Raw genomic sequence first — 15553 nt, 5'->3', positions numbered from 1 at the left:
GGGCGGTTGGTAATACGAGCCGCCCCTACAAATGCATTGATTTGTAGGGGCCTGCTGTGTCCATTTGTAGGGGCGGCTGAATCACCGATCGCCCCTACAAATGCCCGCTGTATATATAGCGTCCAGAAAATTCTCTCCCCCTCCTCCTCCTCTTCTCTCTCTCTCAGTCTCTCTCCTCTTCGCTCCCTCTCTCCCTCGACGCGGACAGGGCGGCGGCGGAGCCTAGCGCGGCGGCTGCGGCCGCCTTTTTCCACCTCCTCCCCCATCGCACCATTTCCTTTCTTGGCTCCTCCCCTCTTTGCCCGAGTCGCTAGCCTCCTCCCTGACCCGCCTCCTCCCGTCCTCGCCGTGGACCGCTTCCTCCACCTCCGCTTCCACAGCAGCCGAGCGAGGTCAACTCTTCCGCCGGTGGAGAGAGAGAGCGAGGGCGGGAGCAGGGAAGAGACGGGAGGGTCCCGGATCTTAGCCGAGCTGCGCTCTCCGCGCGCCCATCACCACCCACCGCCTAGGTCTTGTCGCCCCGTGCAGATCTGCTGCTGCTCCTGAGGTAAATCGTCGATTGCTTGAACCGTACCCGGTAGATCCGGTATCTCCTCCTCCCCATCCCCTTCTCACGCGACGCAACTCAGGTGCCTCCCCATCGGAACCCTAATCCTCTCTTTTCCTACTCGCGGAAGCCACCACCTCCGGCAGGGAAAGCGGAAGGGAAGCACCTCGGCCCCGGCAAGATGGTGCTCGCGCAGCTGGGCGGGATCTCGCCACGGTGATCGATGAGAAGGTGCTCGATGACTGCCTCAACGAGATCTCGCGCGCGCTCCTACAGGCCGATGTCCAGTTCAAGATGGTCCGCGACATGCAGGCCAACATCAAGCTCATCGTCAACCTCGAGGCGCTTGCCGCAGGCACCAACAAGCGCCGCATCATGCAGCAGGTAAGGGGCGTACTGGTTCGTCGCCTCATCTGCGCAATCCGCGCCCAATCCGTCAAGAGCTTGGAGGGATTTCTGTGTAATTTGGGGTTAATCTATTCATCTCGTTGATTGCGTTAATTGATCTCTGTTGTTATTGCTGTAGGCTGTCTTCACGGAACTCTGCAACATGCTAGATCCCGGGAAGCCATCTTTCACTCCCAAAAAGGGCAAGCCAAGCGTAGTCATGTTCGTTGGTCTGCAAGGTCAGTCTTCCTGTCGCTACGTTATGTCTCATGCTATGGTAGCTGCACATTTGCTCGAGTGACGTTTGGCAGATGGTTTTCTTTGTTCAAGAAGATCCTGAATTATTAAAACTTGATTTATTACGATCTAGCCTAATTTGATATGTTTTTTACTTTGTCTATTCTTTTTTCTTATACAATAAACAGGCCACTCCCCTGCAACGATATTAATTTAAATGAAACCGTTCAAATCATTTTACAGCTCATAATGATGTCCACAGTGAGATTTATTACCTCCAATAATCCAACTCATAAACTTCAATCACTTAAGCTCTTACATATATTAGTAATTTTTTTGTTGAACACACAAGAGACCTGTGTATAGTTATATTATAAGAAAAAAAGGAGGAAGGGATCTTACAAACACATAAATCACACACACCCAGATCAGGAATTTAAAACATTCGTGCCTTTGTACAAAGAGAACTCCACCACGACCATGACCAAATATCAACCTACAAGTTGGCACAAGCCACTAGGGCTGTGAGGTAAGAAATTCCTTGAAGCCAGCCAGCATCCATAGATGAAGATCCTCACTAGCAAAGTAGCAAGTAGAATCATTTTGCTTGAGTACATACATCTTAAAGTCCAAGGTTTAGTTGAACATATGGGCTGTTTGAAATTTGAAAAACAGAAAGATGGATGCTGTGAATCTATGATGTGTGAGACATAATGATAAAGCATCACATATCTTCATTTTGGCTAAGCTTCATTGCACAGCAAGTGGTGCTGGGAGCGTAACTGATGTAGTAGACCTATCTAATATCTATGGCATGAGCAATGCTACCAGAAGAGTTAGCAGATGTTGTATCATTTTGTTCGAATGTTAACAAAGTTGTCATACCACCAGTAGTTCTGTGCTATTAGAAGAGTTGGGGAAAAAATCTGCACATTTGATAGCAAAGATAAAGAGATCTACAAAGTCTATAATTTAACTGTCCCAGTGTGAAACAAAGGTGCCGTATCACAAATTTCAGACATGGAAATCTTTAAGTTTCTGTATGGGGAGCTTGCATAAAATAGAAATTGAACACATCTCCCATGACACTACTGGACAGAGCATCTTTGCCGAGGGCATGTCCCTTTGCCGAGGGCCAGACCCTCGGCAAAGACAAGCACACGGCAACAACGGCAAAGGGCCGGCCCTCGGCAACACCGCCTGACACGATGTCCGTCTTCTACCGTCAATCTTTGCCGAGGGCATCACCGTTAGGCCCTCGGCAAAGACTTTTTAACCGTTTTTGCAAATTTTTTTTAAAAATCCTTTGCCGAGCGCCCTGTGACCTGGCGCTCGGCAAAGACAGTCTTTGCCGAGTGTCAAGGTTGGCACTCGGCAAATTAAAAAAAAATTTGTTTTTTTCTCCCCATTTTTTCCTGGGTCTTGCTACAGTAATTGAAACTCCATTTCAAAATTTGGGACAATTTTGAGTTTTTTTACTATATTTCCTTAATTATTTTTGTTTCGTTGAATTTTTTCGACTATTTCAAATTTGAACTGCATGTACATGAAATAATGGAATTTGGTCATTCAAAAAATGGTATTCATGATGTTTGGCGTATGTTGAGGCCGTATCCAGAAACTCGCATGAAATTACGAGCATCTTGTTGTCGTAACATGGCGATGTACTTGCGGTAAAAGTGTATTTAAATTATATAAAATCCAAACGAAGTCCGAAAATCACGAAACTTGTCGAGGTGTCTTGTTATCGCATGTGGAGGCCGTGGTAAAAAATTGAGAAAGTTTGAAGTAAGTTATGACATCGGATGCCTAAAAGCCAAATATCTCCACATGTGATATCAGATCTCACATGTAGAGATGTCCTCCTTTGTAAGTATCGTACATGATAATATGCACGAAATCTTTTGAAATTTTTATCATAGCCTCCATATATGATATCACGATATCTCAACAAGTTTCATGATTTTCGGACTTCGTTTGCTTTTTATAGAATTTAAAAACACTTCGCACGCAAGTTCGTGATCATGTTTTGTGAACAAGATGTCTGAAATTTTTGGTCCGTTCCTGGATACGGCCTCACACTACACTCAGTAACATGACTATCATTTTTTTGAATCATTAAATTCCATTATTCGTACCACGTGCAGTTCAAAATTATATTTTTCAAAAAAATTTAAGTAAATGAAATAAAGTAACTAAATATATCAAAAAGCCATAAAAAATCACCAAATTCTAACTAGGAGTTCCTGGTGCTTTAAAAGGGCTGCACAAAAAATTTAGAGGTAAAAAACAAAAAAAAATAAAAAAAACTTTGCCGAGTGCCGCAGCATGGCACTCGGCAAAGGGGGTCTTTGCCGAGTGCCATGGATAAGGCACTCGGCAAAGAGGGTTTTAATTTTTTTTTAAAATTTCCTCTTTGCCAAGTGCCTCCACAGGGCACTCGGCAAAGACATTTTTTAAAAAAAAATTAAATCTTTGCCGAGTGCCGTACCAGGGGCACTCGGCAAAGTATTTTTCCAAAAAAAAGACATTTTTTTAAAAAATCTTTGCCGAGTGTCGTGCCAGGAGCACTCGGCAAAGTATTTTTCAAAAAAAAAAATTACCGAGTGACAGATCTAGGACACTCGGCAAAGAATTTTTTTTTTTAAAAAAAAGGGTAAAGTCCAATTTACAACCTTCAATTCTCGCCAAAGTCCGGATTTCAACCTCGAACTCCAAAACCGGATAACTTTGGCCCTTAAACTCTTGAAACCGTTCACTTTTCAACCCTGAGCCGTTTTTGGGCGGTTTTGGCGGATAAACAGTAACTTTTGATATTTTCGGGAGGCGTCGAAATTTTATATTATTTTTTTGAGCATCTTAACGTCCTCAAATGAAAAAACTCAAAACTATAAAGTTGTAGATCTCATTGAGAGCTACAACTTTGGTATAAAAAGCATTTTCATTTAACTCCATACAAATAATATATTAGTGCTCTAATGTGGCAAGCGCTAGTAAGCGATTATTATGGTGCTGAAATTTTATATTATTTTTTCGAGCATCTTACTGTCCTCAAATGGAAAAAATTAAAACTATAAAGTTGTAGATCTCATCGAGGTCTACAATTTATATATTAAAATTATCTTCATCTGACATCGTATTGAAGGGTTTTCTATTTTTTAAAAGTTGAGTCTCGTCACGCGACAAAACAATACTATGGCGTGACGAGACTTAAATTTCAAAAAATAGAAAACCCTTTAATACGATGTCGGATGAAGATAATTTTTATATGTAAATTGTAGACCTTGATGTGATCTACAACTTTATAGTTTTAATTTTTTTTCATTTGAGGACAGTAAGATGCTCGAAAAAATAATATAAAATTTCAGCACCATAATAATCGTCTACTAGCGCTTGCCGCATTAGAGCACTAATATATTATTTGTATGGAGTTAAATGAAAATACTTTTTGCACCAAAGTTGTAGCTCTCAATGAGATCTACAACTTTGTAGTTTTGAGTTTTTTCATTTGAGGATGTTAAGATGCTCAAAAAAATAATATAAAATTCCAACACCTCCCAAAAATATCAAAAGTTATTGTTCATCCACCAAAACCGCCGAAACCGGCCCAGGGTTGAAAAGTAAACGGTTTCAAGAGTTCGAGGACCAAAGTTATCCGGTTTTGGAGTTTGAGGTTAAAATCTAGACTTTGGCGAGAGTTGAAGGTTGTAAATTAGACTTTACCTAGAAAAAAAATTATTTGCCGAGTGTGTCCTGGTCCGGCACTCGATGAAGAGCCGGTTCTGGGACTTAAGCAACTTCGGCCGGCCGGGCAGTCAAACAGACAGCCAGCCAGCCCAAGCGCCCACGCCCACGCCCGCGCCGCCCCCGCCACCGCCCGCGCGCCCGAGCCGCCCGCGCTGCCCGACCGAGCGCTGCTTTGACCGAGCGGGGAAAAAGGCCCTATGGAGGAGGGCGCCGCCGCCGCCGGCTAGGGGCCGCAGCCGGCGTGTCTGCCGCCGGATCCACGAATCCACGACTGGACGGCCCCCCTGCCATCCTCGGCCGGCGTCCTTCGCGAGGGGAAGGCGCCGCCGCCCGCCTGGTCCAGCGCGCGCGACCGGGGTTGGTCCGGCGCGGCAACAGGCGGCCCCTCTCGCGCCCATCCCGGCCTTTGCAGCGGCCATCGTGGCCTTTCCAGCGGCGCGGAGGAGGAGCCCGGCGCGGCCGACCTTTCGAGCGACACGGAGGGGCAGCCCGGCGCGGATGGCGCCTCCAGCTGCTCGCGTCGTAAGGTTCTCCATTCATTATGTAAAAAGCAGTGCACATCAAACAGAAGCTCGTAGATTTACATTTTTGTACGATTCACAGTTCACCTGATATCTTGATGTAGATGATTTTCTAAAATTTGCATCGGGCCATTACGAAACTATGTTTGTGGAGTTAGTACGGCATGTCTGTGACCATGTTGTTCTAGACAATTTTATCTATTTCTCAGAAAACTGCATGACGGACAACTGTTGCCTATTATTTCAGAAAAAATGCATGCCGTTGCAGTTCTGAAAATGCTGCTGACAATTGAGTGTGCAGGAGTGCTTACCAGTGTTTGTAAAACTCTAGCATGGTGAATTTTACTTGCTGTTTTCTTTTCAGTAATATTCCTGTTAGTTAGCTAAGAATTTTACCATGTCTGTTTTCTTTCTTGTCTGAACCCAGCAACCTGCTATACTAGCCACTATTATAGTGCTAATGTTCATTATACTTGTGCTATACTGACCACTATTCTAAAAGCTCTTGTTAACTGACTAGTGTGGATCAGGTAGTGTTAATGTGCTATTATACTTGTGCTTGAGATATCATCGTTCATACTGATTCTATGGGTCCTTTCTGAACTCCTCAAGTAGTATAGGAGGAAGTTGTATTGCAGTTTTCATCGGGGCAGAGTTAGAGCTTGTGCAGTATGGTGCACACATACATTCTGCTGCGAGTACAATGTACAACAATAAATGCAGTTCTCTAGTCAAGCCTAAGATTTGTCTTGCTTTAAATTTTTGATCTGCTGCTGCACTGCAAGTTTTAAGTCGATCTTGTTCTGGCATGTATAAGGTAGTGTTGGATGACCTAGGTGTACAATTCATATTTTTATGTTCCTGTCTTGTTCACCGTGGAGAATTTTAAATTGCTTATGAGAATTCAGATTATATCTTTTGCTCTTTCTATTTGTATACATGATTTCCTTATGACCACTTAATTTTTGCAGTAAAAGGATGATAGGTTCTATTCTAAAGCAGCAGGCACCTGACAACCATAGAGCTGTGTCCGTAGCGGTGGCAAGCTCCTGCAAGTGCCAAAAACCAAGCTACTATTGAGTAAGTTCTTCAATATGATGTACATAATATTCTGAACTTGACTTAATTTTTTATACCCAAATGTCTGACCAGCTGCACTTATCTTCAGTGGCCATTTATAATGGTTTTGCAGAATGTCAAGAACATGCCTTACTCAATGTAGTCACCTATAGTATGATAACAGTTGCACTTATCCTCAGCTGCAAGTACCTATAGTATGATAATTGTTCTAAAAAATATTGTCTGATCATAAAAAATTAAATATTAGTGAACTGATAGTAAATTCAGACCACTCTAACTCTTAAAATTATCTTGCAAAAGCAATGATATTTAAGATAGTAGCTGTAATCTGGAGACTACAACACAGAAAAATTAAGAATACACCTTCCATGCAAACTTCTGTACAAAAGAAGGAACTCTATGTTACTTGCTTGCTACCAATAGTGCTAGGGACATTCTGATTCAGATTATCATCGGGTTCTAATTATTGGCCTGAGCCAGATTGGTTTTTTTGGTGCCAAATTTGACAGAGGGACATAAATACGGTAACATATACCTGATTACTAACTGGCGAGCCAATATATGTTCTATTCCAGAAAACATCTCTTCTCTGGAATTGAGATCTCTTGGTCCAATTATTATTATTAATCCAGTAAACATGCATCCTTAGAAAGATCTATATAAATATTTGTGTACTTTACTCACTGTTTCTATTATATAAAAAAATCATCAGTTCAGTTTGTTTCTTCTTATTTCACTAACTTTATATGTGTATATATCAGGTGCTTTCTTGACCACTCTGAATACGCAACTGGGCTATCAAAGATTGCTAAAGAAAATATCCTGGTTGGCAGGTAAACTTTCTTTTTTCTCGCAAAAAAATCACACAGTGTTTGTCCTTCTAGTGCCAATGCAGGCCGTGGGTTTCACATATTGAAGAACCTTGAAATCTTGCATATTCTACTGCCAGCTTTGTGTGCAGCAGTGGTTCTGACCACAAGTTGCAGGTTGAAATTTAAGCATACTTTTTGATAAATGAGCACCCTAGAACTTTCTCAATCATGATTTATGCCCCTCTTTTGGCAAAAAACAAAAGATCACGTACTATTTACTGACACAGTGTATCACTTTGACACTTTCAATTGCATTTAGATTGTAATTGAATTTTTATTCAGGATAAATCTCATGTGTGAGTTGACACAGAGCAAGAACTATTGTTCTGTACATGCGAATTTGTGTAGGATACAATCCAAATGGAACCAGTTTATATATCAATTGTATTTCATTTTGTAATACTTTTTTGTATAGAGTGGCCTTCTATGTTAGAAAGGCCACATTTTGGATTGCATACCAAATTGTTATTTTCTATATCGAGTAAGGTAGGTCTTATTCCTTGCATTTCAGGTATGATTGAGCATGTTGGCTGAGACCTGGTGCCTTAAATATCTTAGGATGCGCTGCTGCTTCACTCTCTATGTCTAAGTAAGTTTGGTTGATTGATGGTGCAAGAGAGCTGCTGCATACTGCCCTTCTTTCTAAACATTGCCAGCTGCAAACCTTATTGCCTATTACAGTATTCTCTGTTGTTGGCACTTTTAAATTTGTACTTTGGTTTATAATGGTTTTGCAGGATCTCAAGAACAACCCTCATACTCAATGTAGTCACAGCTTATGTAGTGTTAAAAATCTTCTATGTTGCTGCTCATGTATTTGTCATGATGAAATGTAAAAAAAATTACATTTTTCCAGCTTTGCCGAGTGCTGTGACCATGGCACTCGACAAAGAATTTTTTTTAAAAAAAAATTCAAACTTTGCCGAGTGCCGGCCAGAGGGCACTTGGCAAAGAATTTTTTTTAAAAAAAAATCCAAACTTTGCCGAGCGCCGGACAGGGGGCACTCGGCAAATAATTTTTTTTTAAAAAAAATAAAAAATCTTTGCCAAGTGTCTGAAGAGTTGGCACTCGGCAAAGAAATTTTGTAAAACAAATAAAAAATCTTTGCCGAGTGCCTGCAGTGTTGGCACTCGGCAAAGAATTTTTTTAAAAAAAAATAAAAAATCTTTGCCGAGTGCCTGCAGGGTTGGCACTCGGCAAAGATTTTTTTTTTAAAAAAAATAAAAAATCTTTGCCGAGTGCCTACAGGGTTGGCACTCGGCAAAGATTTTTTTTAAAAAAATAAAAAATCTTTGCCGAGTGCCTGTAGGGTTGGCACTCGGCAAAGAAAATTTTAAAATAAAAATAAAAAAATCTTTGCCGAGTGCCTGCAGGGTTGGCACTCGGCAAAGCCACCGTCAACGGGGCCGGCGTCGTGATGGTCGTTTTTCTTTGCTGAGTGCCCGATAAAAGACACTCGGCAAAGAAGGCTTTGCCGGTCAATTTTTTTCCGTGTGTTCTTTGCCGAGTGCCGCACTCGGCAAAGGCTTTGCCAAGTGCAATTAGGCCTTTGCCGAGTGCCTCAAGCATTCGGCAAAGAACCTGAATCCAGTTTATGAAGGACATTAAATGATTGATCATCCGATGTCTTCTTTTTTTTCTCGATCGGACCTAGCGTCCCGTTTTTCATTAAGAGGAGAGAAATTCCAACCTTTACAAAGGCCAAGCAGTAACGGTGGCGAGGAGCCATCAGAAGCTGCTAACCAGAACCCCGGCCTAGCTACTGAAATTAGTACTGAATATTACATTTGAGACAAATTTTGCGACCAAAAGGGGCACAACGCCGCTAGGGTAGAGAAGCCTGCATCAATCCAGTCTGTGGCTTCGTGAGTGACTGCCGCAGCAAGCCCCTCAATCCCCGCCGTAGCCCGCTGGAAAGTTCGGTTGTTTCTCTCCTTCCATGTGCACCAGGAAACAAGCAACATCAACGAATCAAATGGTGGCCTAGCGTCTCCCTGGACCCGTTTCCTTTGCCGTAGCCACCAGGTTGCCAGAAGGTCATCCCCAACCGGTCCTAGTGCAGCAAGGCCAACCGGCGCTAGCAGCCTATACCAGAGCTGCCTTACCATGACACAACCAAGGAACAAGTGATTAGCAGACTCCGGCTCTTGACCACACATGATGCAGTCGTCAGTATCCTGCAGACCATGCCTTTTACGACGTTCGGCAGTCCAAAGCCTACCATGAAGGGCCAACCAGAAGAAGAATTTCACTTTGGGCGGCGCCTTCGTCTTCCAAAGCTCCTTGGCTCCCAATAGCGACGTCGAGCCGGCGAAGAAGGCTCGATATGCTGACGACGCCGAATATTGGCCGTCCGCCGACCATTTCCACACAAAAGCGGGCAGCTTGGAGCGGATTCAGCTGCACCGAGCGCAATAGTTGCCAGACATCCAGGTACTGGCAAAGCACCTGCGTTGTCGATGCACCGACGATGTCCCGCGCCCATCTGTTCTAAAACAGGCCGTCCTTGACCGTCCTCTTCTTGCCGGTCCTGCTCAACGCCCTGTATAGCGCTGGGGCAATACGATGGAGAGGACCAACAGTAGCCCAACTGTCCGTCCAAAGCAAAGTGGAGGAGCCGTCTCCCAATCTCGCCGTCATGGCAGCGACTCGCTTTTCCATCTTTGCGGGTAGCGCAGCCCAGCAACGCCCAGGCACAGCTCTTCGCAGCCATTCCCATCGCAACCCGGATCCAGAAACGGAGGTCAAGAATGCCAAGGCCCCCCAATTCCGTCGGTCGGCAGACTACAGGCCAGGCCACCTTGCATGATTGCATCTACCGCCCGACGTCGTCTCAGTACCGGACCAGAAGAAGGCCCTTCGTCGTTTGTCGATCTGTGCAATCGCCCACGCCGACAGGCAGTAGGCAATGCTCATGTGCACCGGAATTGCCGAGAGGGTCACTTTAGTGAGCAGCACACGTCCCGCGTGTGTAAGAAGATTGGATTTCCAGGTTGGAATCCTTGCCGCGACAGTGTCCACTAACGCCTGCTCTTCAGACCGCCTCAGTCTCCTCAGCGATAGCGGTATTCCCAGATACTTGCACGGGAACGGGGCGACGACACATGGGAACGCTTCCTGGACAGCAGCAATAATCATCGCGTCCGTACAACGGATCGGAGTGGTGACGCACTTGTCAATGTTGGTGATAAGACCAGACGCCCCAGCAAATAGGCTCAGGATCTGCTGCACACAGTTGAGATCATCAGACGTTGGTGTTGGGCTAATCCAGCATATGCACTGGTATGGTGAGGGGACTGGAGAAGCCAAGTCAGCAAGTCACGTGGGAGATTCAAAGTTTGAAGTCGAATCAAGGCGTCGCGCGGTGAGCGCGCCCACGACGTCGCGGTGGAGCGGCAGTTACGCTGAAGGCGCATTGTATCCATGTTTTAGCAGTTTATTCGTATGTGTGAGTGTTTTCGTAATGGCTGGGATATAAAGCCAAGAGTTAAGACTTGTTAGCAGTTAGCTAGTCCAGAATTGACGTGCATTGTAATCGAACTTATCAATAGTGAAAAGGGGCACTGTCTCCCTGTTGATAGTTGCCAGTTCGTGGTGCACACAGTGTTCTTGATCAATTTCATCGATTGATTTCTCGTGTTCTAGGCTAGACACCGATCAAAGCTCGTGATTGCTGGTCCTAATTCCTACATTTTGGTATCGGAGCCGCATTCAACGAAGCAACCACCACATAGTTCTCATCCATGGGGTCGACTAGCGGAGATGGAGACGGCGGTCGGGGTGACGGTGGGCGTGGGCACCAGCAGGTGTTCCCAAATCTGTCATCGACAAACTTCACCAGTTGGAGCATCAGGGTGCAGGCGATCATGGAGGAGAAGGGGTGGTGGGAAGTTGTGGAAACGTCAGAGGGCACATCGACGAGGCCACAATCAGAGACGGTGGCCGGCAAAGATAGGAAGGTGCGGGCGCATCTGTTCCAGTGCTTGCCGGATGACTTGCTCATGCAAGTAGCCAAGAAGAAAACGGGAAAAGAAGTCTGGGACTGCCTGAAAGCGAGATTTGTGGGCGCAGATCGGGTGAAGGATGCGCGCCTGCAAACGCTTAAGGTGGAATTTGACGCGATGAAGATGAAGGACGAGGAGCCCCTGGACCAGTACGCTGGAAAATTGACAGCTATGTCAGTCAAGTACGGTAACTTGGGGGGAACGCTAGATGATGCAGATCTAGTCAAGAAACTGTTTGATACTGTGCCAGATCGCTTCATCAACGTGGTTGCAGGCATTGAACAGTTTTATGACTTGAAAACACTACCGTTCGAGGAGGCGATCGGGCGGTTGAAGGCATTTGAGGAGAGAATTCAGCGGGGAGCTGGAGGATTAGGAGCCAAAACTGGTAGCAGTGGCCAACTTCTCACTCAGGCGGAGTGGGACTCACGATAGAAAAGATTCGGCGGTGAATCCTCGGGAAGAGGAGGGAGATCGTCGGATGGGGGGAGTCGTGGTCGTGGATGTGGCCGAGGGAGAGGCCGTGGCCGTGGCGGGTGCGGGGAGGCGCAGGGCGAGGCGAAGAGAGACAAGGGGCACATTCAGTGCTTCAACTGCAAAGACTATGGACACTATGCTAACAGGTGTCCAAAGGAGAGGAAGGGCAAGGAGGCTCATAACGCAAAGGTGGAGAATGTGGAGCCGATGCTGTTGCTCACGGTCGCGGAGGTGCCGAAGCCGCTTGAGCACGCATCATGTCTGCACCAAGCTTCAGGAGGGCGGCGAGCAGTGATCCTGAACGAGCAACGCGTGTTCCCGGAGCTACATCTCACTGGCAGTGGGGCCAGCACTGGTAATATCTGGTACTTAGATAACGGTGCTAGTAATCATATGACTGGGGATCCAGAAAAGTTTAAGGAGCTTGATTGGAAAATTACTAGGAAGGTTAGGTTTGGGGATGGTTCAGCAGTAGATATTGTCAGAAAAGGTTCAGTCTTATTTCAGTGTAAGAACAGTGCTGATCAATGGTTGCTGCATGATGTGTTTTACATTCCCAAGTTAAAAACCAATCTAATAAGCTTAGGTTAGCTCACTGAGACAGGTCATAGAATTAATCTTGATGATGATTGGCTTGAAGTGGTAGACAAAATGTTAGGGAAAGTGATAATGAAGGTACAGAGAACAGTGAATCGTCTGTACAAGATAGAATTGTAGTTAGCAAAGCCAGTTGTAACACCTCTGGTGTTTTAAACACTAAAATATGCCATGTCATCATATGCATTGCACATGATCCTTGTGTTAGTGAAAACTTTGATATGCATTCACTAAAACAAGTTTACTTTTATGATTATATGTGTTGACTTGTATGGGATGAATCAAGTTCATAACTTTAGTGTTAAATTGTAATTCCAAAACCCTAATTTCCAGCATTTAAATTCTACCCTGGAAAACCTAATTCAAAATCTAAGCACATTTTGGGGTTGAGAATAAAAGGAAAAGTGTAGAGCTTGTCAATGTGTACAAAGTTGGTTTTTAGAGTTTTCAAAGTTCTTATATAAAATTTGAAGTAATTTGAAAGGGGATAAAGTCTTAAAGTGTCCCCTTTTGATTTTAAACTTGCATTTTCAAATGTAGATAGAATTTGGGTATAGTTATTAAAGAAAAGTTGTAGAACTTTGAATTTGGAGCAACTTTTATTTTTGGAGATTTTTGAGTTACCATACAAATTTGAAAGTAATTTGAAAAATAAAGTGAGTGGCAATTCGGTAAATAGCTTGAACATGCAAGCAGGCAGCTCTCGCCGCTGGCCAGCTTCCACGTGCGTCCGCGAGCGACACCTCCTGCTTTGACGTGTTCGCGTTGCCGTTGCGTGTCAAGCGCGCCTGTTCCGCCGCTCTTCGCTAGCCTATTAATGCTGGAAAACCGTCCAGTCGCCTTCTCCCGTCCTCTGTTAGCCGTCGCCGTCGCCCGCTCTTGCCGACAAAATTCGCTGCCTCTGCTCAATCCCAGCTTGATTGCATGCTCTGACAGCTCCTCAATCACCTTGCGAAGCCCCTTGACCAGCTCTATCCGCTTGATTTCACCGGAGTCGGCCGAACATCGTCGTCTCCTTCACTACCGGTCGTAGCGCCGCCGCGTGGCTCTTAACCGTGGCCAGCAAATTCTGGTAATGCTCCCTCCTTACCCGATGTTGTTTGAGACTACTTGTCGTGCCGTAGTGCTCAGAAGCTTAACCGTTGAAGCTCTAGTGACCTGCAGACGTCGGAGAGCCGCCGTTGACGCCAGCTTGCGCCACCGTATCTGCCTTGATCGTCGACAAGCTTCTCTGTTGCTCCTCCGGTTCAACCAATATCTCGAGCGAGTTTGGGGTGAGCTACTGAGTCTTCCCAAGCCTTTAGTTTAACTGCTAACGACCTTACTTCACCGGCGTAACGCTGCCGCACCGCCGTGGCCGACGTCGAGCTCGGTTTGAGCCGTTACTGGTTCAATTAATACCACCACTAGGTGCACCTTGCCGTGGCGATCATGCCGGTACCTCGGTCGTGGCCGGAGACCTCGCCGGCGGCGAGAAATCGCCGGTCATCGCCGTCGCCCGCGGGGGTACTGTGCCGACATGGATGACCCACATGTCAGTGACAGCGTGTGAGAGAGAGAGTGAAACAGTGTGTTTTCGGTTTATTCTTTTTCTAGAAATAATTAAAATGACCAGCTATTTGTTTATTTTGTGTAGAAATAAATAGATCTCCAAAATAATAAAAATTTTTGTGTGACTTCTCTGAGCTGTGAACTATTTAGGAAAAATATTAAATGTTACTTTTCAGTACCTTTTGAATGTGATAAAAATTGCTCAAATTAATTAATAAATGGGATTCCATGATTTTTCTAGGCTTAAATAATTATCCAAAAATTATGAAAATTGTTTTTCCACTTAGCTATCATGTGATGAGCATTCCCAAAAATTTGGAGTTCATTTGGAAAAAGTTGATTTATATCATAATGTTGAATTAATTAATCAATTAATTAAAACAAATAGTAAACCTTAATGACTTAGGTTTTGTTTGAATTTGGGACTGAGTGATGACCTTGGGTCATTAGCATAAAATGATCCTTGGCACTTTAAGTAAGTGTTTGAGTTTATGATCAAGTTGTGATTAAGAAATGTTAATTAGTATAACCTCACTAAAGTCATTAGTGTAATCTAAGTAAACCCTAGAGAAGGTTTAGTTAGTTGTTAGTTTGTAACTATACCGTGAAGGAAAGTTGTATTCAAGTTATTAACTTTTGCATCCATAGTCAAGCATCATGTTTTATATCTCGCATCATATTAAACATGGCATTGTTACTACGTGTAGTGAACGAAACTGAGAACTTGGTTGTCAACCAAGTTGTTGAGGAAGTCAACCCACCGGTTGAGGTCGGGTTTGATATCTGTGGAACATCTCCGGAACCTGACTTTTCTGATAATCAAGGCAAGCCCCGAATGCATTTAAACCTACCTTGTGTTTTATAAATTTATATCACTTTTATTATTAAATTTTGCATTAAGTGATTAGGAGTTGAGTGGAAACCTAATTGGTGCATTACCAACCTTGTTTTTCCATATCAACCTTGTTACCAGTTTTAATTCGAGAATGCCTAATTATGCTTAGCCATGCTTAGACCGATAAAAGTCGGGTGATTACCTGTCACCTGCGAGATATAAATGGATTTTTGGTTACGATTGGTTATTTATGTTATCATGAGATATAATCATGTGGAGTAATAAATTTAGACCGGGCGAACTCGGTGTATGAGAGCCACAAGACATGGATGTCTTATGAGCGGGTTCTTTCCGCCTATGTCGGTTAAGAACCGTCCGTTGTTGAATTGCATGAGGTGAGACTTTGTAGTACTAGCCACATACTCCGGTAAGCCTAGACTCGTTTATTCTATTACGAGAATGGCTACTCGCGTACTGGCAGTGGAGAGATGGCAAGAGTAGCATGTACCCACATGGTAATGGGCTGGATTGGTGGAGTACTGTGCTCTCGGGTGGTGCGGACCCGTTCTTATTTTAGAGAATCTGAGGGTAGGTTGGTATATGTTGGTCAGGAACCTGCATATGTCGTGTCGTTGGGAATCCCCAGCTGGGTTATAATTGGTTCGAATCATTGTTGCTCCTTGGTTATGGAGACTCA

At 44.4% G+C, this 15553-nt stretch overlaps 1 protein-coding gene and 1 long non-coding RNA gene across 3 annotated transcripts; both read left to right on the top strand.

The window, feature by feature from the left end:
* Nucleotides 1-682: 682 nt before the first annotated feature.
* On the top strand, nucleotides 683-1423 carry LOC136504105 (signal recognition particle subunit SRP54 2-like). Its single transcript, XM_066498968.1, has 2 exons — nucleotides 683-931; nucleotides 1074-1423. Exons 1-2 carry the CDS (start codon nucleotides 842-844, stop codon nucleotides 1233-1235), a joined length of 252 nt encoding a protein of 83 aa, XP_066355065.1. The 5' UTR covers nucleotides 683-841; the 3' UTR covers nucleotides 1236-1423.
* Nucleotides 1424-4994: 3571 nt separating this feature from the next.
* On the top strand, nucleotides 4995-8246 carry LOC136505750 (uncharacterized). Of its 2 annotated transcripts, none has more exons than XR_010771302.1 (5): nucleotides 4995-5440; nucleotides 6411-6519; nucleotides 7281-7352; nucleotides 7903-7980; nucleotides 8129-8246. It is a non-coding gene; the product is annotated as an uncharacterized lncRNA (long non-coding RNA). The 2 variants fall into 2 exon arrangements; XR_010771301.1 differs by having other exon boundaries at nucleotides 4995-5445.
* The last annotated feature ends 7307 nt before the right edge of the window (nucleotides 8247-15553 follow it).

This window comes from Miscanthus floridulus, chromosome 14 (genome assembly GCF_019320115.1).
Source record: "Miscanthus floridulus cultivar M001 chromosome 14, ASM1932011v1, whole genome shotgun sequence".
Classification (NCBI taxonomy): domain Eukaryota; kingdom Viridiplantae; phylum Streptophyta; class Magnoliopsida; order Poales; family Poaceae; genus Miscanthus; species Miscanthus floridulus.
The sequence above is the reverse complement of the archived record's forward strand: the minus strand, read 5'-3'. Positions and strand labels throughout refer to the sequence as shown.